The sequence below is a fragment of the Pseudorca crassidens genome, chromosome 2 (genome assembly GCF_039906515.1).
Source record: "Pseudorca crassidens isolate mPseCra1 chromosome 2, mPseCra1.hap1, whole genome shotgun sequence".
In the NCBI taxonomy this organism is placed as follows: Eukaryota; Metazoa; Chordata; class Mammalia; order Artiodactyla; family Delphinidae; genus Pseudorca; species Pseudorca crassidens.
Genome location: NC_090297.1, coordinates 25990510 through 26015760, shown reverse-complemented (window position 1 = coordinate 26015760; position 25251 = coordinate 25990510). Strand labels below are relative to the sequence as shown.

General features: G+C 48.6%; 1 protein-coding gene across 11 annotated transcripts in view; it reads right to left on the bottom strand.

The window, feature by feature from the left end:
- AZIN2 (antizyme inhibitor 2) overlaps positions 1–19185 on the bottom strand; it is a 33665-nt gene extending 14480 nt beyond the window's left edge. For 2 of the 11 annotated variants that reach the window (XM_067725353.1, XM_067725363.1), the window contains exons 1-9: positions 19043–19185; positions 18535–18949; positions 17993–18390; positions 16342–16515; positions 6927–7099; positions 5800–5955; positions 4842–5007; positions 3457–3619; positions 2185–2297 (exon numbers count right to left, since the gene is read on the bottom strand). In XM_067725353.1, the coding sequence (XP_067581454.1) occupies positions 2185–2297; positions 3457–3619; positions 4842–5007; positions 5800–5955; positions 6927–7099; positions 16342–16515; positions 17993–18097 (1050 nt within the window). In that variant the 5' untranslated portion in view covers positions 18098–18390; positions 18535–18949; positions 19043–19185. Of the gene's footprint in view, positions 1–2184; positions 2298–3456; positions 3620–4841; positions 5008–5799; positions 5956–6926; positions 7140–16341; positions 16516–17992; positions 18431–18534; positions 18950–19042 lie in introns of those variants that run through there. The other 9 variants (XM_067725358.1, XM_067725354.1, XM_067725361.1 and 6 more) reach the window with 9 other exon arrangements.
- Between the last annotated feature and the right edge of the window lie 6066 nt (positions 19186–25251).

The window sequence follows — 25251 nt, the reverse complement described above, 5'->3', positions numbered from 1 at the left end:
CTGTGTGAGTTTTGAGTCAGTTGCTTCACCACCCTATGCCTCAGTTTTCTCACCTGTAAAATCAACTATATAAACCATTTATGAGGGGAGATCTGAACACTAACTAGACGACAGGGGATACTATGGAACTGCTCATTTGTTAGTTTGGTGATGTTACTGTGTTCTTTTTTTAAGTCCTTATCTTTTAGTGACAACTACTAAAATATTTTTGAAAAAAGTTCAATAACATTTGTTCTGTAGTTTTTGTACTTTTCTCATGACACTGTTGTAGTTTGTGTACTACTCTCTCTCTTCCTCTCTCTCTCTCCCTCTCTCTCTCTCCCTCTCTCTCTCTCTCTCTCTCTCTCACACACACACACACACACACACACACACACACACACACACACACGTGTTTCTGCCCAGCAGGATTGTATTTCAAAGACACAGGCAATTATTCCTCACCTGCTGTCTTCTGCAGACCTCGGCACAATGCCTTGCATGTGGAGGGTACTCAAATATTTGTTGAATTTTTAAAAAAGAAAAGAAAAGAAACAAAAAGGAGCCATGCATATTCCAATGATGAGAAGAAAACCCTGAACCAAGGATTATGTTTAATATGAGTTTTTCTCCCTGAGGTCCAAAAACAAAGTGCCTGGGCATGAAGAGCAGGGTACAAAGCTGCCATCCTGGCTAGTGAGGGGCACCGTCCTTGGGGAAGAAAGTGCAGATACCCCTGGCCAGGCTGGGTCCCTCTGACACACTCCCAGCACAACTGTAGCTAACTGACTATGTGTGCTGTCACCTACACGGTGTCTGTCTCCACGGCCACACCGCGGGCAACACCGCGGGCCCCACCCTGGGTATGGTCACGTGGCAGGACTCCTAAGCGGTTGACAGCCTGAAGAAGAAACCTCAGCACCCACCAGAGGAGGAGCAGCACAGACCACCGAGAGGGTCAGTACCATCCTGGTGCCCAAGTCAGGAACACCAACTAGAGACTGGTCAGCCAGAGCTCCTGGAGCAGGTATGGGGCTGGGCTGGGACTACAGCCCTGCCTGCTCGTCTGAGGAGCTGATGAAGGGAATGGGGAGTGGGCCAGGGACCGCCTGCAACAGAAAGAAGGGAGCGAACCGGGACTGGGAGGGCGACTGGAAGGGAGAGTAACTGGGAAGCAGCTGCTGCCTGCTGTGTAGCCTGGGGCTTGGCTGGCCTAGGCCTGGTGCTTCCTCTGTGTGGTAGGATGTGGGAGACCACAGGAATGCAGGGAATGCTAGTGCATCACCGTAGAAAACTGAATTCCTGAGCACGTCGTCGTCGGGAAGGCTTACTCAGACAAGGCAGCTATGGAATGAATATCCATCAAGTCGTGGGTGGGGTAGGGGCGCCTGGAGGAGAGAGGGGCTCCCTCTGCCAGCCGTAGAGGAGGGGCAGGAAGAGCTACAAAGAGGAGCTAACATCTGATTGCCTCTGGAAAAACTAGTCAGCATGGAAACGAAAAGAAAAACAAAAACACATTGAAAGCTCACGATGGTCTAGGTACTAGTTAGGCACTTAAGTTTCCTTCCCAAAGCAAGACCACACAAAGGCCTGGAGATGCGAAAATCTTACAAGTGCGTCTGATTTCCTTTCCCCTCTTAACAAGGCCCGCTAAAGCTGCCAGAGGCCCTGGGCTGGATTCTGCAGAGGCTAGAAGGAATGTTCTGTCTATTCCTATTCCCTTGTTAACATGGAAAACTCATTAAAGATGAATTTTTACTTCTAGGAATTTATCCCAGAGCAGTGATCAGAGATGGATGTCAAGATAGACCCACAAAGCTCAAAATCAGGAAACCAAATGGACAATCACTAGAGTTAGATTGGCTAAAATATTATGTAGTCATCAAGAGGCGTGTTGTCAAAGATTGGTTAATGGCATGCAAAGAGCTACACCCCATATTAAGTGGGGAAAAAATCAGGTTACAAATTGATATGATCCCAACTTTATGGGAAAAAAGTATAATACATTTTTTAAAAGATTGAAAAGAAATCTAATGTTCAAAGAGTCTCTGTGGTGGAATTATGGATGATAACGTTCTTTATTCCTATTGTCTGTTTTCCACAATGAATGTTTTAGTGTTTTTAAATTAGATAACAATACACACACACAAATGTTATTTAAATGCACCCACCCAATTGAAAACAGGCCCAGTGGGGTAGGCTCACCTTCTGCAGGATGGGGGTAGGGCAGGTGTTGTCAAACAGGACTGAGTTGAAGATTCCATACTCGCCCTCACTGAGTTGGTACAGGATGGTCTTGGGGGCGGAACCGTTTTCCTCTGCAGGGAGGGGAGGGGGCGGGGCAGCACAAGCAGCACATGAGGGGTTGGAACTGTGGCAGGCTCAGCAAGGGGACAAGCTACTGAAGCAAGAGGGCTGCCCCTTCCTCAGCTATGAGGTGGCCAGCCTCCTCCTGTGAGAGGAGGTTCACTACTGTGTTGGAAACACCTTGCAGCTGAGCAACCCTGCCCAGGCCACACTCCCCGACTGCATCTGAGCCCCTCAATGCCCCAGCAAAGGCAGAAGAGCAGCCCACCCAAACTCAAGACCCCAAGAGGTTAAGCCACCTGCTCAGAGGCACACGATGGGGCAGCGCATGAGCTGGAATGAGAAGCCAGGTCTCCCGGCTGGACTAGAAAGTATAATCCCCCAGATGTGTAAAGGAGGCAAGAATTCCATCCCTACACACACACACACAGAAGACCTTCCACCTGGAGCCCACCACCCCTCTCCGAGGAAGAGCACACTGACCTCAGGCTCTCGTGCCTGGGGGTCCCAGAGCAGAGAAAAAAGCCCCAAGATCAGAGTCAGACCTCTCACTCAAGAGGCTGCTGGGACGACTGATCTATCTGGAAGGTCAGGGAAGAGCGCTGATGTTGGCAGTGTGGACAGAGGAGCCTTGAGTCAGCCCAGCCTGTACTTGAATCCTGGCACTGCCCCTTATCAGCTGTGTGACCTTGGGCTAGTGACTCAACCTCTCCATGCCTACATTCTGTTGTCTACAAAGTGGGCTTAGACAAATATAAGTTGTCATTAATTACTTTCAATATGTTGTGAGAAGCAGTAGGGTGAGTAAGAGCCTGTACTTTGGAGAGAAGACAAACAAGGGGTGAAATGCAGGCTTTACCACTTACTAGCAATTAAGCAATTCACTTGTATTCTCTCTGGTTCTCAATTTCTTCATTTGTACAATAGGGTTAATAAAGCATCTATTCTCCCTAAGGTTGCTTTGATCTCAATCTTCATAAAATATAAACATGCATAGGGAAAAAAAGATGCTAAAGAGTGTCTTGGGGTGAGAATACTTGATTGTAAACTTCCCTAAAGCAAGGACCCATTTTCCAGCTTCCCCCACCCCTTAAAAACAGACCCGGCTCAGCCAGCCACTGTCCCTGGCTTTAGGGAAGAATGGGGCTCCGCTGCCCACCTGGCACCTACCCTCCCTGCCAGGCTGTTCCAGAAGAACCTCCTTCTTGGCGATGATGCTGACTGCCAAGGTGAAGGCCGAGGTCACATAGTAGCGCCCCAGCTTGGCAAGGATGTCCACACCACAGCCCTCCGGGAAGTACAGGTCCAAGGCTGAGTTGACCACAGAAGAAATCTGAGAGGATGGGGGACAATTACATGTTTGAAATGTGGGGTTTATGCTGAAGACTTGCTGCAGCTCCAAGTCTATTTCTTGAAAGCTTCTTTGATTTCAGGTTACCCCAGCTGGTAACCACGGACAGCTGGACAAGAAGGTAGGCAGAGACAGAGTTGGGTCAAGACCCTCACACTTGTGTAAATCACCCTTCAATGACCCTACAATGGGAAAAGACACTCTTAATCTAAGACTTGGTACTCAGATTCCAGAAGCCCTGACGTGGATTTTTCTTTCCTAAATAACCAATATGCTAAGTAACACATTTTTTTAATAGAAACTACAGAGAAGGAAAAAGAAGGTCAAAGTCACCCCTAATTCTATTACCCAGATTAACCTAATCAGTGTTAACTTTTTGGAGTAGCTCCTTTAATTCCTTTTTATACAAACCTAAAAACCTGATTTTTTTATTATAAACACAATAGGGCTATAAGTATATATGTTTTTATAAACTGTTTCACTCAATAAGCTGAATGACCTCCCCATGTGTGTAAATGTTTTCACCATAAGAATATACCATAATTTAACCAATCCATGAGTGCTATAGGGACCAAGGAAGTCCACTGGACTTCTGTTATGAAGAATGCTGCAATGCTCATCTTTGAAGCTAATTCTTAGTGTCCATCACGTATTATTTTCTTAAATTCAGTTCCAAGATGTGAATATTCCAGGACCAGGCACTTACTAAGAAAAAGCGACCCCTAGTGGTTCAAGTTGGGATTGCAACGACACGTTTTTCCTGATTTCACCTTCCAGATGGGAAGGAGACAGACGGACTAGGAGTGGACAGAAGGTTGGCTTTTCCTTCCCCTGCCCACTTGACTTCTCATCAGTCCGCCGGAGGGTGAACAGGGCACACCCAGACCCTCAGAAAGCCTTATGACTTATGCAAATATGGCCTGGTTAAGCCTCAAATAGGTGCATGGACGGAGTCAGGCAGAGCTGGGTGCGCAGCCAGCTCTTCCATGGACTCAGGAAGTGAAGTTAACGTCTGCGAGCCTCAGTTTGCTCAGCTGTAACACAGGGTTAATAATAAAATAATCCAGGTAAAGCACTAAGCACAGCACGTAGCACATGGGACCCACTCACAGTGAGCTTCCTGGGATCATTATAACCCTCCCTGCCCCCATCCCCACCCCCACCCCCACCAAGCCCAGTGTGACACTTGCGATCCCAGGGTTACCTCTTCGAATCTCACTTTGGCCCCCTCCACTCCAGGGAAGCCGCCGCCAAGGTCCAGGATGTGCATCCTGTGGCCCAGCTCAGCACCCATTTCAAACACCAGCCGGGCGTCTGCGATGGACCGAGCGTAGGCCTGAGGGTCAGGACAGCCACTGCCAATGTGAAAACTGGGAAGGGAGGAAGAGCCTCGGCTTACACACAGGCGCCCAAGTACCACCACCTCAGTCCCAGCCAGGAGCAACCTTGGCCGAGCACACTGGATGCTGTGCCCATTTTCCAGATGTAGTGACTGTGGGCATAACAGGTTAAATGGGCTGCCAAGGGCCATGTGGCAAGTGAGGAGTGGACAGGAGACTGGATCCAAGGTCCCTTGGCACTTGGCGCCCCCCCATCCCTCCATGCTGCCCCTGGGGCTGAGCCTTCTGGGGTGAGGGCTAGGGCCCCAGATTCAGCCAGATCTGATGTACATCTCACTCAGCAGTCTGACAGGCTGTGCTTCAGTTTCCCCATCTATAAAGTGGGGATAAGATCCCACAGTTATGGGATAGTGTCCACGAAGCATTTAGCAGAGTGCCTGGCCATCCTAAGTCCAAAACAAAGGAAAGCTATATTGTTAGGTCATAGTTCTTGCTTCTTCCATATCCCCTACCAGAAAAGAGGCACAGCCAAGGTGTGCCAGGATGACCTCTGGCCTCAGGCTGGGAAAACTCCTGCAAAGCCAGGTCCCTCCTGGAACCTCCTGGGACAGGACCTTCTGCAGACTGTGGGGTTGGGGCAGTGGGACACTCCAAAACTTCTTTCCAAAGGGAGGAAGCTCTCAAATGGCAGAATTCTAGGCCCAGGAACAGGCCCTCCTTGGAGACCCTGAGGGAGGTCTCACACAGAGTTGATTAAGTCCTGGGAAAACAGGCAGTGGGCAGTGGGCGTGGGTGGTGATGGCGGGGCTTCTGGGCACTCACCTCACACCCACCACCTCTACGTGGTTCCTCTTGGCATCTTCAAGCAGTTGTCTGCAGGATTTCAGCGACACTCCGAACTTGAGGCTCAGGCGGCTCCGGGAGTGGGAGTCATCGGTGGCAATGCACAGAACCATCCTGAGGAGACACGCGGCACCTCTGCAGGGGGCGCCACGCCTCACCCCCCACCCCGCCCCCGACCGAGCCTTCTCTAAGTCAAGAGGCGTGAACCCTCATGGCTCAGAGCTACCCAACCCCACAAGCCCCTGGACCCCTTCCTCTCCCTGCACAGCCAGTCAGCCTCTGAGTCCTGTCCAATCCATTCCCTCAATGTCCCTGGGCCCTTCCCTGGGGCCCCTGCCCTGGTCCCAACCTCACCAGTTCTCCTCTGGGCAGCCCCACTTCTCCGAATCAGCCTTAACACCAGCCAGGCTTTTCCAACTTCTCTTGTATCGGGGGGACCATTTTTTAAACACAGTCTTATTGAGAACCCCGATATCCCCAATATGTAAAACAGACAAAATGGAAGCTGCTTTGGGTGAACTAGAGTGGCCCGCCACCTGGTTCCCCAGGGTGTCCAGTGACCAGGTGAGAGGCACAGCCTGAGCAAGATGTCCAGCCCTGACCCCTCCCAAAGCCCACGTGCATTGGGGTCCCTGCCCTGTGACAAGCATCATTCACTTCTCCTTCCCCCCTTGCACATGGTATGTTCCAGCCACATCAAATTTCTGCTTATCCCTCAAATGCCCCATGCTGCTTCTGGCCTCCATGCGTTTGCTCACGCAGTTCACTCTGACACCCTGTTTATGCCCTCCCCAGATGCTGGTCACCCCTCAAGGCCCTCCTTAAATGCCACCTCCTCTGTGAAACCACCACCCCCTCTTACTTCCTCTGCCGTGACTTTGACCTCCGTAGTACCGTGGGCTTTGCTCTGCCTGGCCTCTAATCCATCATTTCTACCTCTGTCCTACTCAGGCTCTGCATCCTGGGTCCAGTCCAGGAGTGCCTGCCCCAACCTCCTGTGACTCTGGCCGGGTCCAAGGCAGGGTCCTCAGCCCCGGCCCCATTCCTCCCACTCCCTCTGCCCTCACACGCAGCCCAGCCTCCCCCATGAGTGCTTCTCAGCTTACTTGGCACTGGGGTGGCTTTTTGCCACCTTTGCCAGCTCCATCTCGTTGTCAAAGCTCAGCAGTCGGACGCCATGCTTGGCAGCATACTTGATGTGTGCGATTTGCTTACAGGGGTTGGCGTAGATGATCTTACTGGCGGGGACACCAATATGCTGGACCAACTCCATCTCTGCCTGTGGGATCCCAAAGGTGGTAGTGAGGAAGCACCAGAGCCTGCTGGGCCCACGGAGGCCAAGGAAGCACAGATGAGGGGCAAAGTCATAGCTGTGCCTGGGGAGGTCCATAAAAAGTGGGCCTCACTTTTAGACAACAGGTATACAAAAATCAGTACGCACGCTGGTTCACCACTGACAGGCAGGGCTGCCATGTACAGCTGTGTGGGTGGTTTACTGCACAATCCTAGGGAGGGAGGGGTCCCGTTCAGAGAATACATGGTAGATTTGTATGTTTATTATGACTTCCTAACAGTAAAGCATCTTGCCCTAACAAAATCAGTATATTTATTTACAACAATTAAGTGTCTTAAGGAAGGGATACATTTTCTAATTCACACAAAGGCACTCTACAGATTCATGGTAGCCCTGAAAACAGGTTTCTGACACATTTTCCTGGCAGATTTAAATGTTTAGAAACTATCACTTGATGTATTAGAAAGTTCACCAGACCAATAGTGTTTTTGACACAGGACATCCAACATCCAGACACCTGCTCTGTGCATGGCATGGTGCTGGGTGGCTCCAGCAAGGCCCTCTGCCCACAGGGCCTCCTCTTCCTCACCTTTCCAGAACGGTGCTCCACCTGACTGCTGCATTAATGATCCAGACGATGATGATGATGATGGCGAAAGCAACCGTGCTCACAGAGCACCTACCACAAGCAGGCACTGAATGAGAGGCTTTACATCAGGTGTTGGCAAACTTTTTCCATGAAGGGCCAGAGAGTAAATATTTCAGGCTTTGTGGGCCGTATAGTTTCTGTACAACTACTCAAATGTCTTTGTAGCACCAAAGCAGCCACAGGTAATGCATAAGTGAATGAGCATGGCTGTGGTCCAATAAAACTCTACAAGTCCCACCATCCATTGTTTGCCAACCCTTGCTTTACTTATTTATGTGTGTATGTATGTATTTTTATTTATTTGGCCTCGCCGCACACCTTGCGGGATCTTAGCTCCCCGACCAGGGATCAAACCTGTGCCCCCTGCAGTGGAAGCACAGGGTCCTAGCCACTGGACCGCCAGGGAAGTCTCCAACCCTTGCTTTAGACTCACTCTTTTATTTACTCCTTACAATACGCCACCAGATGGTATTAGCTCCATTCTATAGAGAAGGAAACATGCTCAGAGAGGCTATGGAGCAAGTAGGAGGCAGAACCAACTTTCAAATTCAAGCCTGACCCTCCATGATTAAGAAGGTGGCAGTTTGGAAGCACGGTAGGAGACACAGGGCCATCTTCAGCCATCCCGAGTTTGTAACAAGACTGTAATTTTAATGTAGCAACTTTTCAGCACGAGGTATTTATGTGCATTATCGCATGCAATGCCTATAACTATCCTATGAAATATTTATCGGCCACATTTTACAGAGGACAAATTGAGTTCAAAGAAACCCACTTGCCTTGGTGACACAGCCAGTGAGTAGCAGAGGGAGACACAAAGGTCCACCTCCAGAGCTGGAACTGCTGTCATCACAGCTTGCTTCCAAAGACCCCACGTCTGAGCAGTTATGAAAATGTGGTTTCGCTCCCTGCTTCACCCAAGAGGTGAGAGGAAGCAGCAATGGTAACACTTTGGGGACCTGTGGTTTAGCTTTGATTAAAATTATTTAAATAATAACGATGGTCATTCATTAAAGGATTACTGTATGCCAGCCATTGCATTAAATATTTTATAGACACTCTCATTTCATCGCCATATTAATCTTATGAGGCAGGAAACAGAGGCTCAGAGAGGCCTTAAGTGACTTGTCCAAAGTCACACGGCTTACAAGTGGCACTGCTATAATTCTAACCCAGGACCGTCCGACTTTAGCACACCAGCTCTTAACCACAGCACTTCAGTGGAGAAGACACCTTGATGTTGAATTGGCAAGTGTATCTCGAGCATCTACTGAGTTGCCAGGCTTTGAGACAGGTGCTAATGAAAACAAGTGGTGAGTAAAGCAGACAGGGTCTCTGACCCTGTGGAGGTTTCAGGCAGATGGGAAAGAAGGGGAGGAATGAATGAACACTGAATAATAATAGGATTACAAATGGATAAGAGCCATGGAGAAAAAGTACGGGATACTAGAGAATGTGGGATGGGGAAACCTGGATGTGAGGGGGTGACAGACAGTTTTCTGAAGGTCAGAAATTTAAGCTGAGGAGGAGGTGTGGAGAAAACGGAACCCTCCTACACTGCTGGTGGGAATGTAAATTGGTGCAGCCACTATGGAAAACAGTATGGAGGTTCCTTAACAAACTGGAAATAGAGTCACCATATGATCTAGCAATCTCACTCCTGGGCATATATCTGGAAAGGACAAAAGCTCTAATTTGAAAAGATACATGTACCCCAATGTTCATAGCAGCACCATTACAATAGCCAAGACATGGAAGCAACCTAAGTGTCTATCAACAGATGAATGGATAAAGAAGATGTGGTGTATATATATATACACAAACACACACACACAATGGAATATTACTCAGCCATAAAAAAATGAAATTCTTTCATTTGCAGCAACGTGGATGGACCTAGAGATTATCATACTAAGTGAAATAAGTCAGAGAAAGACAAATACCATATGATATCACTTATATGTATAATCTAAAATATGATACAAATGAGTTTATTTACAAAACAGAAACAGACTCACAGAAATAGAAAACAAACTTATGGCTTCCAAAGGGGAAGGAAGGGAGGGAGGAATAAACTGGGAGGATGGGATTGACAGATGCATACTTCTGCATATAAAACAGGTAAACAACAAGGATTTACTGTATAGCACAGGGAACTATATTCAGTATCTTATAATAAACTATAATAGAAAAGAATTGAAAAAAGAATATAATATATACATATATAACTGAACCACTTTGCTGTACACCTGAAACTAACACAGTACTGTAAATCAACTATACTTCAACTTAAAAAAAAAAAAAAGAAATTTAAGCTGAGCCCCATAGGAGGCCTGGGCCAGGCTGAAAGGGAAGGAAAGAATGTTTCTGGTAGGAGAAGTGGCCTGTGCAGAGGTTCTGAGGCAAGAATGTACTCAGCCTGAGGGAGGAACAGAGAACGCTGGGGTGGCCTGGGCAGGGTGCCCACGGTGGGGGACGATGAGCTTGGAGGGATGCAGGCAGAGCCAACAGGGAGACCAAGAAGGCTGATGTGATTTATATCTGACCCTGCCAGTGGTGGGAAACAGTTTGAGGGGTCTCAAGAGGGAAAAGGACATGATCAGATGGGCATTTTGAATGCAAGGTCTAAATGCATGTCACTCTGGCTACCGTGTGAAAATGGACCAAGGAAGGGCCTAGGAGAATTCTGGGAGACAGTCACAACCTCCCTGGGAAACAGGACAGGCTGCAGAGAAAGGGGAGTGGTGACATCTGTAGGCATGGCTGGCAAGCTTGGTGAGGGACTGCACGTGAGGATGTGGGGTTAGATGTCTGGGGGGGGACTCCTCGCCCAGCAGACCCAGGGGCCCCTCTCGAGGGGAAGATCACGAGTGCATTTGAACACACTGGGTTCCAGGCATCCTGTGGCAACAAGTCAGCACCTGGATACACAGGGTCTGGGCTGGAGATCAAAACAGGGGAGGTGGTGGCATATTAGGGGTATTTGAAGCCATGGGAGGAGATGAAATCCCCTACGAAGACAGAGAGTTTATAAGAGAAGGGAGCCTGAGCCAGAATCCAGAGGAACTCTCCCAGCTAGAGAGCAGGAAGAGCCGGTACAGGACCGAGGGGAGGAGAGGGCGTCCCCAGAAGAGAGAACAACGCAGAGGTTCTTATGCCATTCCTGTCAAAGCAAACCCTGTCTTGCAATTCACATCTGTGCAGAAGGAGACCTCTCCACTGTCAGAGGCACCCCAGGAGGGTGAAGCAGGCTCCCAGCAGCGTCCACTTTCACTGGATATGTTTCTAAAGTCTTTAAAACCAAGAGCACGTGTTGTTGCGTACAAGCATACCTCATTTTATTTCGCCTCACTCTCTTGTGCTTTGCAGATATTGCGATGTTTACAAATTGAAGGTTTGTGGCAACCCTGCATCAAGCAAGTCTATTGGCACCATTTTTCCAGCAGTGTTTGCTCACTTCATGTCTCTGTGTCACATTTTGGTAATTCTTGTGATATTTCAGATGTTTTCAGTGTTACTGTATTTGTTTTGGTGATCTGTGATGAGTGATCTTTGATGTTACTATTGTCGTTGTTTTGGGGTGCCACGAACCACGCCCATATGCCCATACCGTGAACTTAATGGATAAATGTCTGTTCTGACTGCTCCACCCCTCAGCCATTCCCCATCTCCCTCCCGCTCTTTGGGCCTCCCTATTCCCTGACATACAACAACCCAACCATATCGAAATTAGGCCAGTTAATAACCCTACAATGACCTCTAGGTATTCAAGTGAAAGAAGAGTCTTCTCTTAAGAAACTGCCACCCCACACTTCAGCAACCACCGCCCTGAGCAGTCGGCAGCCATCAACATGGAGGCAAGACCCTCCACCAGCAAAATGATTACGACTCGCTGATGGCTCAGATGATGGTCAGCTTTTTTTAGCAAGAAAATATTTTTTACTTAAGGTATGTACATTTTACTTCAAGTATTTTTTTAGACATAATGCTATTGCACACTTAATAGACTACAGTATAGTGTAAGCATAACTTTTATATGTGCCGGGAAACCAAAAAAATTGTGTGACTCACTTTATTGTGATCTTCACTTTACTGTAGTGGTCTGGAACCCAACCCACAATATCCTAGGCTAGGCCTGTGTTTTTAAAAAGAATGTGTTTCAGGGCTTCCCTGGTGGTGCAGTGGTTGAGAGTCCGCCTGCCGATGCACGGGACATGGGTTCGTGCCCGGGTCCGGGAAGATCCCACATGCCACGGAGCAGCTGGGCCCGTGAGACACGGCCACTGAGCCTGCACGTCCAGAGCCTGTGCTCTGCAACGGGAGAGGCCACAACAGTGAGAGGCCCGCGTACCGAAAAAAAAAAAAAAAAAAAAAAAAAGAATGTGTTTCAACGGATGCAACTAGAGATTATCATACCAAGTGAAGTAAGTCAGAAAGAGAACGACAAATGCCATATGATAATCACTTACATGTGGAATCTAAAATATGACACAAATGAACCTATCTATGAAACAGAAATAGAATCAGGGACATAGAGAATAGACTGGTGGTTGCCAAGGGGGAGGGGGGTGGGAGAGGGATGGATTGGAAGTTTGGGATTAGCAGATGGAAACTGGTATATATAGAATGGATAAACAAGGTCCTGCTGTATAGCACAGGAACTCTATTCAGTATCTTGTGATAAAACATAATGGAAAAGAATATGAAAAAGAATATATATTATGTATAACTGAGTCACTTTGCTGTTCAACAGTAATTAACACAAAATTGTAATTCAACTATACTTCAATAAAAAATAAATTTAAAAACTAAATTTAGGGCTTCCCTGGTGGCGCAGTGGTTAAGAATCCGCCTGCCAATGCAGGGGACACGGGTTCAAGCCCTGGTCTGGGAAGATCCCACATGCTGCAGAGCAACTAAGCCCGTGCACCACAACTACTGAGCCTGAGTGCCTAGAGCCCGTGCTCCACAACAAGAGAAGCCACCACAATGAGAAGCCCGCACACCGCAACGAAGAGTAGCCCCCGCTCTCTGCAACTGGAGAAAGCCCGTACACAGCAACAAAGATCCAACACAGCCAAAAATAAAATAAATAAAAATTTTTAAAAAATTTAAAAAATACTAAAAAAAAAAGAATGTTTCAAATGGGGAGTCACTACTCAATGGGTATAAAGTGTCAGTTCTGCAAGAGGAATCAGTTCTAGAGATGTGCTGTACAACATGTTGCCTATACTTAACAATTCCTTATTAAACACTTAAAAATTTGTGAGGGTAGATCTCACTTTAAGTGTTCCCACCACACACACACACACACACACACACACACACACACACACTTTTTCATGGTGAGATCAAAAGCTAGGAGGACCAAGGAGTGTCCCCTACAAGGTCTAAAAGCATCAACATGGACACATCTCCAAAATCTGCTGAGCTTAAAGCTACTGTAAGGGACTTCCCTGGTGGCGCAGTGGTTAAGAATCCACCTGCCAGTACAAGGGACACGGGTTCGAGCCCTGGTCTGGGAAGATCCCACATGCCGTGGAGCAACTAAGCCCATGCAGTGCATCACAACTACTGAGCGTGCGCTCTACAGCCCACGCAACACAACTACTGAAGCCTGTGCTCCTAGAGCTCGTGCTCCGCAACAAGAGAAGCCACCCCAAGGAGAAGCCCGCGCACCGCAACAAAGAGTAGCCCCACTCGCCACAACTAGAGAAAGCCCACGCGCAGCAATGAATACCAAACGCAGCCAATAAATAAATAAATAAATAAATAAATTTATTTTAAAAAATAAAAATAAAGCTATGTGGCACAACACCTACCACATGAACATCTTATATTTTGTTACAAAATCACAAGATATTTTGTAGGTTTCCTATGGATCATATTTGTAAGTATTTTTCAAATACCATGTGGCCACCAAACTCAGAATGTTGATTATCTCTGGAGACATAAAGCTGACATTCTACTTTTTTTTTTGCAGATGAATCAACATATTATTCGAATAATTCAAAATGAATGTCTAGAATAAAGTGCTCACTGGATCCTGGAGATTGCTGGGGACGTTGGCAAGAGGAGATTCCTTGGAATGATGAGTGGAGGTCGGGAAGCAGTGGCTTAAGGACTGGGTGCTAAGGGAAAGAGACAAGTGACTGCAGACAGGCAAGTGTAGACAACTCAGTTTGGCCACGAAGAGGGAGCGAGGGATTGGGCTGGGGGACGATGTGGTGTCCAGAGAAGGCACTTTAAGATGGGAGGATGCTGAGGGAGACAGCCAGAGAGGGCAAGGGATGGGGTAAGAGAGATGACATAAGGTCGTTGGGAAGGTGGGTGGGTGGACCAGAGCCCCGTGTAAGGCGTGGCTGGTGCTCTTGACCCTGGAGCCTGTCTGATGCATATCTGTACACCGAGCCCCAGCTCATGCCTGACCCTAGGTCAGTGGCCGCCAAAGCATGGTGCTGTACAGCGTGGCCACCAGCTCCAACCAACCAGAAGAGGGCAGCCTTGGCCTTCCAAGAAAAGCTGTGCCACCTCTCAGGAAATGCACCCAAGGGCCACATGATCCCACCTACCGGGTGGGGTCTCAGCTCTGCCATCCCCTCCCCAGGGATCTTGGCAAAGACAGCAGTGATAAAGTCAGAGACCCCTTGCCATACTCAAGCGGCCCCTTCCCAGGGCATCCCTCAAACCTCTGTGCCTCCTTGCCTCATACACTAACTGCTTCCTCATGGGGATGTTGTCAAAATCACGGTGATAATAATTACCTCACAGGGTTGTTTCAAGAGTCAAATGAGATCATGTACAGAATACGCTTGGCGAAGCACATGACACAACAGGAGCCCTCAGCAAACGTCCGCCCCCCCGACTTCAAGCCCTACACCCCACAACTCTGCCCTTTGGAGGCCAGTCCTGAGGCTTGAGGGCCAGCACAGGGCCCCACCTCTGGGTTTCCGGAAGCAGAGGACTCTAGTCAGTGAGGTTGGGTCCTGTTCTTCACCCCTAGACCAAGGGTTATGGAAAAGGGTCCCCTTCCTCCTCGGTCAGAGCAGAGACCCGGCATGCTGCAGGGGGCAATCTTGGCTCTGCTACCAGCAAGCTGTGTGAAGCTGACCCCCAGTTCCTCAACTGCAAAATGGCAATCTCTTCTCCTAGGCACTCCATGGGGCTTTATGTGGGGCATGCATGAAACCAGGTGTGCAAAACAAGAGCTGATGCAAAGGGGCTTCACGGGTGACATCAGGGAGACTCACCTACCAATAAGGACACTAACATGCGTCTCTGATAAAGGTGAACCTGCTCGTTCCAACCGTCCACCATGGTGTGCACCTCTCTCCCACCTGGAATCCCTCCAGCCTCCTACCCAGATGAGCTCTCCTCCTGTCTCCTCCAGATCCCTTTCTAGAATCCTACGCACAACACCCAGCTATATTGCTGACCAGGGTTTAAAAGGGATTCCCCCTCAAAACAATCATTACTAAACATTTTTAAATAACTGTAATAACAATATCACAAACCAATGCCCACAGGCTTGCTCCCACCTCAGGACCTTTGCACTTGCTGGTCCCTCTTCCTGGAATGCTCTTCCCCTGGTTATCCACCTGGCTTGGATCTTTTGCTTCCTTCAGATCTGTGTTCAAATTTCAGTGACGCTTTCCCTGGCCAAACCATCTAAAAGTACAATCCTCTTTCCCGACATCCATGTCTCTTCCCTACTTCCCTTTCCCTCTTTAATTTTCTCCACAGCATTTACCATCTAAAATACCATAGACTTTCACTGTTTCACTTGTTTGTTCTTTAGAAAGCAAGCTCCACGAAGGGACTTTTTTTGTTTTGTTCACTTGCTAAATCCCCACCTAGAAAAGTACTTGACCCCCCAGTAGGTGCTCAATAAATGTTGCTGAATGAATAACTATGTCCAAAGCTGTACTCTGAGGAACCTTTATAGCTAAAAGACTTATCAAGTAAGAACAGAATGGAAATAGATAAGCCGTGCATTCAACTCAAGGACAACAGAGTCTGTTTTACTCAACACTGTATTGCCAGCCCTACCTAGAACAGTGTCTAGCACACTGTTTAGTGTCTGCAAGAGTTCAATGAATAGAGAATGACAGTAATAAACAAATCTAAAGAGAGCAGGAGGGAATTAAGACAACAGCATTAATCAAATCAGAAAGGTAGCAGAACTGGGAACAACAAAATTCTATAAGGATTAGTTAAGAAAATGTACAGTCACACGTTATTAATATTATAAAAGAAAAAAATAAAACCAATGATAAAATGGTGTTTTTGTTTTGTTTTAATTAGAAGAATATCACATATAGCTCTATGCCAAGAAGTTTGAAAATCTCCATTAAAAAGGTGACCCACCTACCCAGGGTCACACGTGGTTCCAATGTGGAACTTCAAGGCTGGCAAATTCCACCCTCATCCCTTACACCCCTTGCATGTGGTGGCCCTTCCCAGAGGGCAGGGGCCAATTACAGGTCACTCCTGCTTCCCCAGGTCCACCCACAGCAGCTGCAGCCGGGCCATGTGGGTGTTCAGTAGGTCAGTGTGCAGGTGGGGGGCAGGGGCTCACCTTGTTGGCACAGCTGAAGCCCAGTCCTAGCTCGGCCAGGACCTTCAGCACACCCGGGCTGTTGTTGCACTTGACAGCGTAAAAGGGTCGGACTCGCGGCAGGCACTTCAGAAAGCAGAAGTGCTTTCGCACTACAGCTCCCAGGTCGGCCACAAAGAAGGCAGCGACCTCTTCCTGCACAACAAGAAGGGTGAATATGAGACCCCACCCAGCTTCCTCCTAGTGCGTGCCATTCACGGTCCTCCCAAGTACCCTGCTCTAATATTCTCTGGGGATCCCCAAGCCTACAGGACATTCGAGGCTCTGTGATCCAGCTCCAGTCCCTTCCCTCACTTCAGCTCAAACTCCAGCTCTATCCTAGATCATTTTCCACCTCCCAGCCTTTATTCCCACCATGTCCTCCATACAGAATATCCTTCCCCCACATGTATCTGGCAAGTTCCTAATCCACCTTCAAGTTCCAGCTGAAATGCCACCTTCCCCCAAACCAATAAGGCAACTCCGCCTTTAATGCTCCCACTGCGTTTTGCACATGCTTCCAAAATATCAGAACTCTGTGTATATAGACAACTGTTTTCTCCAGAAAAAAAGATAAATTCCTTGAAGACCCACAGCCTACAGCCACTGCCTTTCGCATTTAGGTGTTCAAAGAAGACTTGAAGTAGTCCCACTGCTACTGCAACCCATGCCTGAGGACAGCTGTTTACTGAGGGTTGAACACATATGAGGCCATTGGTGAGACCACATTAATTAAACCTTTTCTGGGACTCAGTTTCCCTTTTATGCAACACTTTTTTACTGATGCCCCCCTGGTGTCTGACCAAGCATACCTATGCAAGTATGCTAAGTATGCTTGGGCCTGCAAAAGAACCCCTTAAGCAATTACAAGCCCATTCAATCAATGCTAAGCAGGAGTTTCTACAAAATGCAGAGGGGGCCATGGAGAAGGAAAGTATAAAACCTGCCTGGGGCAATCAGGAAAAGGTGACACGGATGAGTAATAAGTAATGAGCAGAAATAGGTAAGAGGCAAGAGAGGCTGGGAGAAGGGAAGAGGGAACAGCCTGGGCAAAGGAGTGATGATGGAGCCCATGGAATCCTCGGGAAATGCGAGCAGAGTAGCTCAGCTCTGATGGAGCATAATACACACCGTGGGAAAAGCCAGGAAGGGGCTGTGAAGGCAGAGGGGCCTGGACCCTGTAGGGAGTGGGAAACTGCCCAAGAATTCTGATTTTGAGCAGGGCTGTGATAGAGTTGGAAGGGGTGGGATGAGGCAGGGAAAAGGTTAGGGAGTTTTAGAGAGATGAGGCCTAAACTTCACGGTGAGGTCTCAGAAGAACGTACTGAAGGGTAATTCAAGGAGGCTGCATTCACAGAGTTTGGGGGTGCCCAGGTGTGGGAGGGGCAGTGAGGACTCCCAGGTTTCTGACCTAGAGCCCTGCGTAGATGATGGTAGTGTTGTTCATGAAGGCAGGGAACACAGGAGGGGCAGGTATGGGGGCAAGGACCAGGAATTTGGAGAAAAAATGAGACGTCTCTCACAAACAGAAAGGAATGAATACCAAATAAGTGAAAGAATCAGATGTGGGCCCTAGGAGGCAGCTGAGCCTGCTGGGAGAACAGAAGACCCATCCCCACTCCCAGGCCCTCACCGTGGTGGCCTGTGAGGCCCCCAGAGTGAGCTGCTCCAGCAGGTCTCGGGTGCTGAAGCCCTCCTCCACCATCACGAAGTCCGCTTCACTCAGGCAGCCAGCCATGCCGAGGAGGAGCCGATGGGCTGGATGGAGCTGCCGCTGCCTCCGGCGCCTTAGAAAGTATGCAACACACTGCTGGAGGAGAGTGAGGGGGCCACTGGGGGGCTGGCGTCAGCTGCACCCCTCACCTCCCCAGGCCAGGGCGCCCACTCCTGTCACACCCTGCCCCCAGCACAAGCCTGGGGAGCTTAGGTTCACTGGGAGGAGTGAAGGAGAAGGACGATCAGGAATCCTGGACTGGGACAAGGCATTATCTGCCTAGACGTCACTGCCTCTCCGAGCCTCAGTTTCCCCATCTGTAAAATGGATGCATTGTTTTGGAGATCCTTTCCAGTTCTGAAATTAGGGTTTGGGTTTAAAGGGAAAGAATGAGAGAGAAAGAGCAGGAAAGCCGAGTGGGGAAGTTTCCAGGTGACCGCCCCCATCCTGACCACGCCCACCTAAAGTGGCTGCAGGTGGTCCCACCAAGGAGTCTCAGCCTGAGAGCTGAGGTTCGAGACCGCTCTCTGCTGCGTGACCCTGGGTACGCCCCGTCCCCTCTCGGAGCCTCAGTTTAACCGTTTGTAAAGAGGGGCCGGGCTGGTCCTGACGTGCTAGGACGGTAAGCGTGCGTGGGGGCTCCACGTGGTGGGTGATGGCCGAGGGCTCCCGGGCAAGAACTGAAGGCTGAGGTTCTGTCCGGGTGAGCCCTCCTGAGTGCAGGGCCGAGGTCCCGCCCCCCCCAAACCCCCTTACCAAGCCCCGTGCTCCTTCGCGGGGCCAGAGTCAGGCACGCTGCTAGGGGGGGTCGCCGGTGACCTCGAAACTTGTGCAGCACCCCGCGGAGGAGTGGCAGCCGCGGAGCCGAGGCCCCTGCTGAGAGGAGACAAGAGGGGCCAGGGAGCAGGTCAGCACTGGAGCCAAGAACGCCCGCTCCCGAGGCTCCCCAAGCCTCTCCCCCGCACTCGCCTTAAAACGCATTTACACGGCTTCGACCCATAGGTCCCCCCAGCGAGTGAAACGGCACCTCCGCGCCTCCGCTCGCTAGCTTCCTCCGGCTTGGGCGCCGCGGCCTGCCGCCCTCCCGCCCAGCAGCCACCGACGCCACGCCCCACCTTTCGCCCGGCGCTCACTTATATAGGCCCCCCAGACCCCGCCCCTGGCGCTCAGGCCCCTCCTCCGCTCGGCCCCCCCTCCGTAGCCCTGGCAACTGGGTGCCACCATCCCATTGGTCGATTCCGACATAAAGCATTCAACCCTGCTAGCCGGCTCCGCAAACGTGATCCTCAGTCCTACAGAGACCCCTCTGCCGCTACCCTACGCTGGGAAATCTCAACTGCAGGCCTGCTAGCTCAGAACCCCAAGCGTCTACGCGGTGGGACGCTTAGCTCCTGGATATTAGATCTTGGAGAGTGGGCAGGAAGCCAGGAGGTTTTTTATTTGCTCTGGGAAGCCTTTTCTGTGACTACCTCAGCTCGACGGTGCCTCTCCTCTCTGATCTGGTGAATTGCCCACTCATCCCGGGAAGCCCAGGTCAAATGTCATCTCCTTGTTTTACTTTTCTAATAAAATCATTTTTATTTAATTGCCTCTTCCAGCATCCTCCAACTCAAAACCCAGATGAAATGTCTTCAAAGATCCTTCTTGTGGCTTTCCCAGCTCAGGGCAATCCCTCCCTTCATCCCATCTTCTGGATCTGGCAAACTCTTACCTCTCAAATAAAATGTCTCCCTCTCCAAGAAGCGTTCTCTGACTTCCTCAACTCAAAGCGTTTCTTCTCTTTTATACCTATTGAACTCCTGCTCCTGCACATTCATCAAAGTCCAGTATGTCATCTCCCCTGTTGAGCTTCCCATGACTTCCCTAGCCAGAGGAACAATGGAACTCACAGCACTTACATTTGTGTGGACTCCTCACTCTTTTGGCTTTTGTTACCCGTAGCTTGAGATTCCTGTTGTTGCTTTACACGTCTTGTTTGGTTACACTTCCCAGCTAGTCTGTGAGCTCCCAAGGGCAGCAACTGAGTGCCTGGCTCCTCAGAACACCCAGGGCCTGGCATAAACAAGAGTGCTGGGACTTCTCTGGTGGCGCAGTGGTTAAGAATCCACCTGCCAATGCAGGGGACATGGGTTCGAGCCCTGGTCCCGGAAGATCCCATACCGCTGAGCAAGTATGCCCGCATGCCACAACTACTCAGTCCGCATGCCACAACTACTGAAGGCCACGTGCCTAGAGCCCATGCTCTGCAACAAGAGAAGCCACCCAATGAGAAGCCTGTGCACCACAACGAAGAGTAGCCCCTGCTCGCCGCAACTAGAGAAACACCTCACGCAGCAACGAAGACCCAACGCAGCCAAAAATAAATAAATAAATTTATTTATTTTTTTTTTTAAAAAGAGTGCTGAGGAAGATTCAATATCTATGCTACTCAAAAGCTAATACAAAAGTTCATCTGAAACAGTAATTGTACAAGAACAGCCAAGACATTCTTGAAAAAGAAGAGGACGTCTTCTACAATACATCAAGATATTTTATAAAGCTATGGTCTTTAAAGCATCATGGTGCTGGTGCAGGAAAAGACAGTGCTAGAACAGAACAGAGTTTAGAACAGTCTTGTGCATATTGGAGAATTTGGTCACAATGAAGGCAGCATTTCAAATCAGTGGGACCAAAGAGCTTTTGGCCTTACATATGTGCTCATATCCCCTGTCAGGCTGTAGGCTTCTTGAAAGCCAGAGGCACTTCTTGTTCTGCATCAGTATCTCCCTAGGGCACCCTGCACAACCTAATCAAAGCATCTTCAGCACACAGATGGTATAGAGCAGTGACCATGGAGTCTGCAAGAGCCATTTTCTGCTCCCCACCCAGCCTGGCCACATAACTGCTGGAAGTCCTTTGTTGGATCATCCTGCGGAGACCAGGGTCACATCTGCCTGGCCTGATTTCCACCTGTGAACTGAGAGGGCTCAGACTGAATGATTTCTCTGGGCTCTTCTGCCTTGAACACTCTTGCTTTCTATGCTAGGAACAGACTTTCAGTAGGCAGTCACCTTCACAGGAGGCGTCATTTGAGATCCATTCTTTGAGAGATCTGTAGTCATTTGCACCATAGTGTGAATTAATGACTGAAGTCCTCCTAAGAATAAGCATCTACTGAATGGGAGGGGGTAGATAAGGATGGCCATGGCAGAAACCTCAAAGGGAGCCCTCAAGAAAAGATGATAGTAAGAGGATGGGAGAGGCACCCAAACAAACTGGCTATACTTTTCTTTAAGTCATTCTTTGAGCTGCCTTTATTTGGATGCCATGGTCTAAGTCTGCCTCACTAGCTCTTTTCATTACCTGGTACATAGTAGGCACATTCAGTATGCTAACTGAATGAATCGCTAAAGGTAAAAAGAAACAAACCATAATCCAATCTGTCCATTTGTAATTTGTCAAGGGTTGGTAGTCAGAGCAGAAAAATCTGTCTCCTGGACTGGATACAAATAAGCTGTTGATTTATCTTTTTCCCTACTGGGTATGTGATGTCACTGAAACTCCATGACAACCCTATGTCATAGGGCTATAATTATCCCCATTTTACAGATAAGGAATCTGAGATTCAGAGAAGTTCAGTACCTTATCCAGAGTCACACAGCAAGTAAGGGTGGAGCTCAGATTTAAACCCATCTGGCCTGACCCTTAACCTTCATGCTTAACTGCCAACCAGTAGCTGAGCATTCAGGCCCCAGCTCAAAAAAAGTCATCCTGTTGGCATCCAGCCCAAAGTCTGGTGGCCCCTCTGCTGCTGGTCTCTCATGCCACTGTTATCGATGGATGCCATGCAGAGCCCTCAAAAACATGTTGCTGAAGCAGGACAAAGAGTCTTTGATCTTTGACCAGGATCATATCTGTCAATTTCAACCTATTCTTTTTTTTTTTTTTGCGTTACGCGGGCCTCTCACTGTTGTGGCCTCTCCCGTTGCGGAGCACAGGCTCCGGACGCACAGACTCAGTGGCCATGGCTCACGGGCCCAGCCGCTCCACGGCATGTGGGATCTTCCCGGACCGGGGCACGAACCGTGTCCCCTGCATAAGCAGGCAGACTCTCAACCACTGTGCCACCAGGGAAGCCCCAATCTATTCTTAAATTAATCATAAGTCTAGTCACAAACACTGCAATAACAAAAATGCCTTACGTGTGCATAGAACTGGAGAGTTTGTAAAATACTTTCCTGTTCATCATTTATTTGGGCTTCACAGTACTTTGTAAGATTGGATATCTGTTAAATTTAGGTTTGGCTGAGGAAAACAGAAAAGTCAAAAGTAATAGAGCCATAAACAAACAGGTTTACTCTGCTATGTATGTAGTATAACACTGGAGGGAGGCTGTCCAAATCTGGTATGGCAGCTCCACAAGGTCATCAGGAACCAAGGTGCCTCCTCTCTTTCAACTCTGCCATCCTCACTGACTGGCTTCTAGCCTCATGGTCCAAAATGGCTGCAAGAGCTCCAGCCACATTCTTAGGGCTAATATTTAACCAGTACACACAAGTGTGACCAGAAAAATTGTTCACGGCCAGTGTCCTTTCTGATTGATCAGTGCCCATCTTCATACTGATTCCTAAATATTTTAAACACCAACCCTGCACGTTCCAGGGAGGAGAAAGCAGCCACCCCCAGATTCCACACGTGTTAATTTCCCAGGGTTGCCATAACAAAGTACCAAACACTGGGTGGCTTAAAATAATATATTGTCTCACAGTGCTGGAGGCTAGAATTCCAAAATCAAGGTGTTGGCAGTGCCATGCTCTCTCTGATAATTCTAGGGGAGAATCCTTCCTTGCCCCTTCTAGCTTCTGGTGTCCACTGGCAATCCTTGACATTCCTTAGCTTGTATCATTCCGGTCACAGGGCCATCTTCTTCTCCCTGTGTCTTCACATCATCTTCTATGTATACATGTCAGTCTCTGTGACCAAATTACCCCTTTTAATAAGGACTTCAGTCGTATTGGATTAGGGCCCACCCGAATGACCTCATTTTAACTAGATTACTGGCATAAAGACCTTATTTCCAAATAGAGTCATATTGTGTGATACTGGGGGTTAGAACTCAACTCATCTTTTGGGGGGACACAATTCACACCATACCAGCACCCAATACTTCCTTTCATATCATTGGCCAAAACATAGATACATGGCGCCACCTAGCTGCAAAGGAGACAGGAAGATGTCTTTAGTCTGGTACATTGTTGCTTCCTCCCACCCCCAATAAAGTCAAAATAGTAAAGAAGAAAGTAAAGAAACCAGTTCAGAAGGATTATGGGATTTACTCCATAGGGAGAGGTGACAGAGAAGTAAACAAACATTTTTTGACCACCCACTGTATGACAGGCATCATGCTGAATGCATGATTGCAATTAATCTTTAGACAACCCTGCAAGATAGGCATCATTAGTCCCATTTTACAGATGAGAAAATTGTGATTAAATCCTTTGTCTAGTGAGTAACAGAGCTGGGACTTAACTTAACGTCTGACTGACATTATGCTTGTGAGATGGGTCCCAGGAAGAGGGCATGACTCCAGAACAAAGAATGCTGAGATTGATCTCAGAGAGGCAGCAGTGAGTGGTGGCATGAAGCAAGATCTTAATTCCCTGCCCAGGAATTGAACCTGGGTAGCCTGGAGGGAAACCAGGAATCCTAGCTACCACACCTCATGGCTCTTGCACCCAGTGAAAAATGCATTTCTCACGGAGGCAAAAACTGTAAAAACAGGTACAAAGTTTATCATTAGACACATAGCGCAACAACAAGTGGGAGAGCACAGTTTGTTTAGTTACGACAGAAGCAAGGCAGAGATGCACACCCGGAGAGCAAGGGTGTGGGCGTCCTCCCTAATGAGGAGGAGTGCAGTAAGGAGGCAGTGAAGTCTTTTATATAGGGCAGATCTTCCGGGTCTTTGTTTACCTTTGGCCAATTATCTGGTTTCGTTTTCCACACCTGACCTGCCTTAGGACCCTCTCTAACATGTGTGCACAGCTTTTTTCCAAGATGGATTACAGCCCAGAGGCCTATGGGATGGCCTTAGCGTCACATGTTATGGGGTGGTGGCCCCTCCTTTTTGACCCCCAAGGAGCCTTTCTGCGCATGTGCAATGTTTCCCTTGGCCCAAGGGTGGGAAATGTATGACCTATTGATCTTTTAACAGGGTTTAGTCCCACTCTGTCCCTGCCATAAAAATGTCCCGTCTGGTTATTTACCCTATTTCTGTGGCTGGTTTTATATCGAGGTGCAGATCTTGAAATATGGACACGAGTCTGGTCATAAATACGTAGTCCTGGAGCCCGTTTGTCTCTTGCTTCAGGAACTGTAAACAGGGGGCTGGTAATGAATGTCTAGCCTGGAGCCCATCTTCTTCTCATCCCAGGTAGTGTGAACAGGAGGCCAGTTGTAAATGTCTAGCCTGGAGCCCATCTACCTCCTACCTCAAGATCAAGCCAAGTGCAAACAGCAGGAAGACCTGAGAGAGGCTGGAATTCAGAGTCAGACACAAGATGGATTGGCAGAAAAGGCACCAACCCCAAGTCAGCACTGCAAACTCCCTGAAGGCATCAGTGAGATGGAGACCCTGAAGTAACCAGAAACCAGAAGCTGAAAGCAGCATTAGGCACTGTTAGGTCAGACCTGTCTTCACATTAAGATGGAAACTAAGCACTAACAGCAGCCACCATTTACTAAGCATCTACTGTGCTCCGGGCACTGTATTGTGTGCTTAATAATAACAAGAGCAGCTAACATTGCCAGAGTATTTACTATTCTGCAGCCTTGATTTATATAACCTTTAACCTCACAACAACCCTATGAAGTTCGTGCTATTGGTATTACAGAGCAGGAAGCAAGGTAGAGAGACTAACACACCTGCTCAAGGTTACACAGCTAGTGAGTGGCACCATTACGCTACATACATTTCCTCCATCCTCACAGCAAGCCTGCAAGGTGGGAATTATTACTCTCGTCTCACAGTGGAAGAACCTGAGGCCCAGGGAGGCTGAGTGATTTGCCCAAGGTCACACAGCTGGTAGGTGGTAGAGCCTAGACCCAAACTCAGGGCTGTGCGCTGGTGAGGAACTTGAAATGCTGCAGTCCAGAGTCGTGTTGGAGCAGACCCTGAACCACAGCCCTTGGAACCCCCC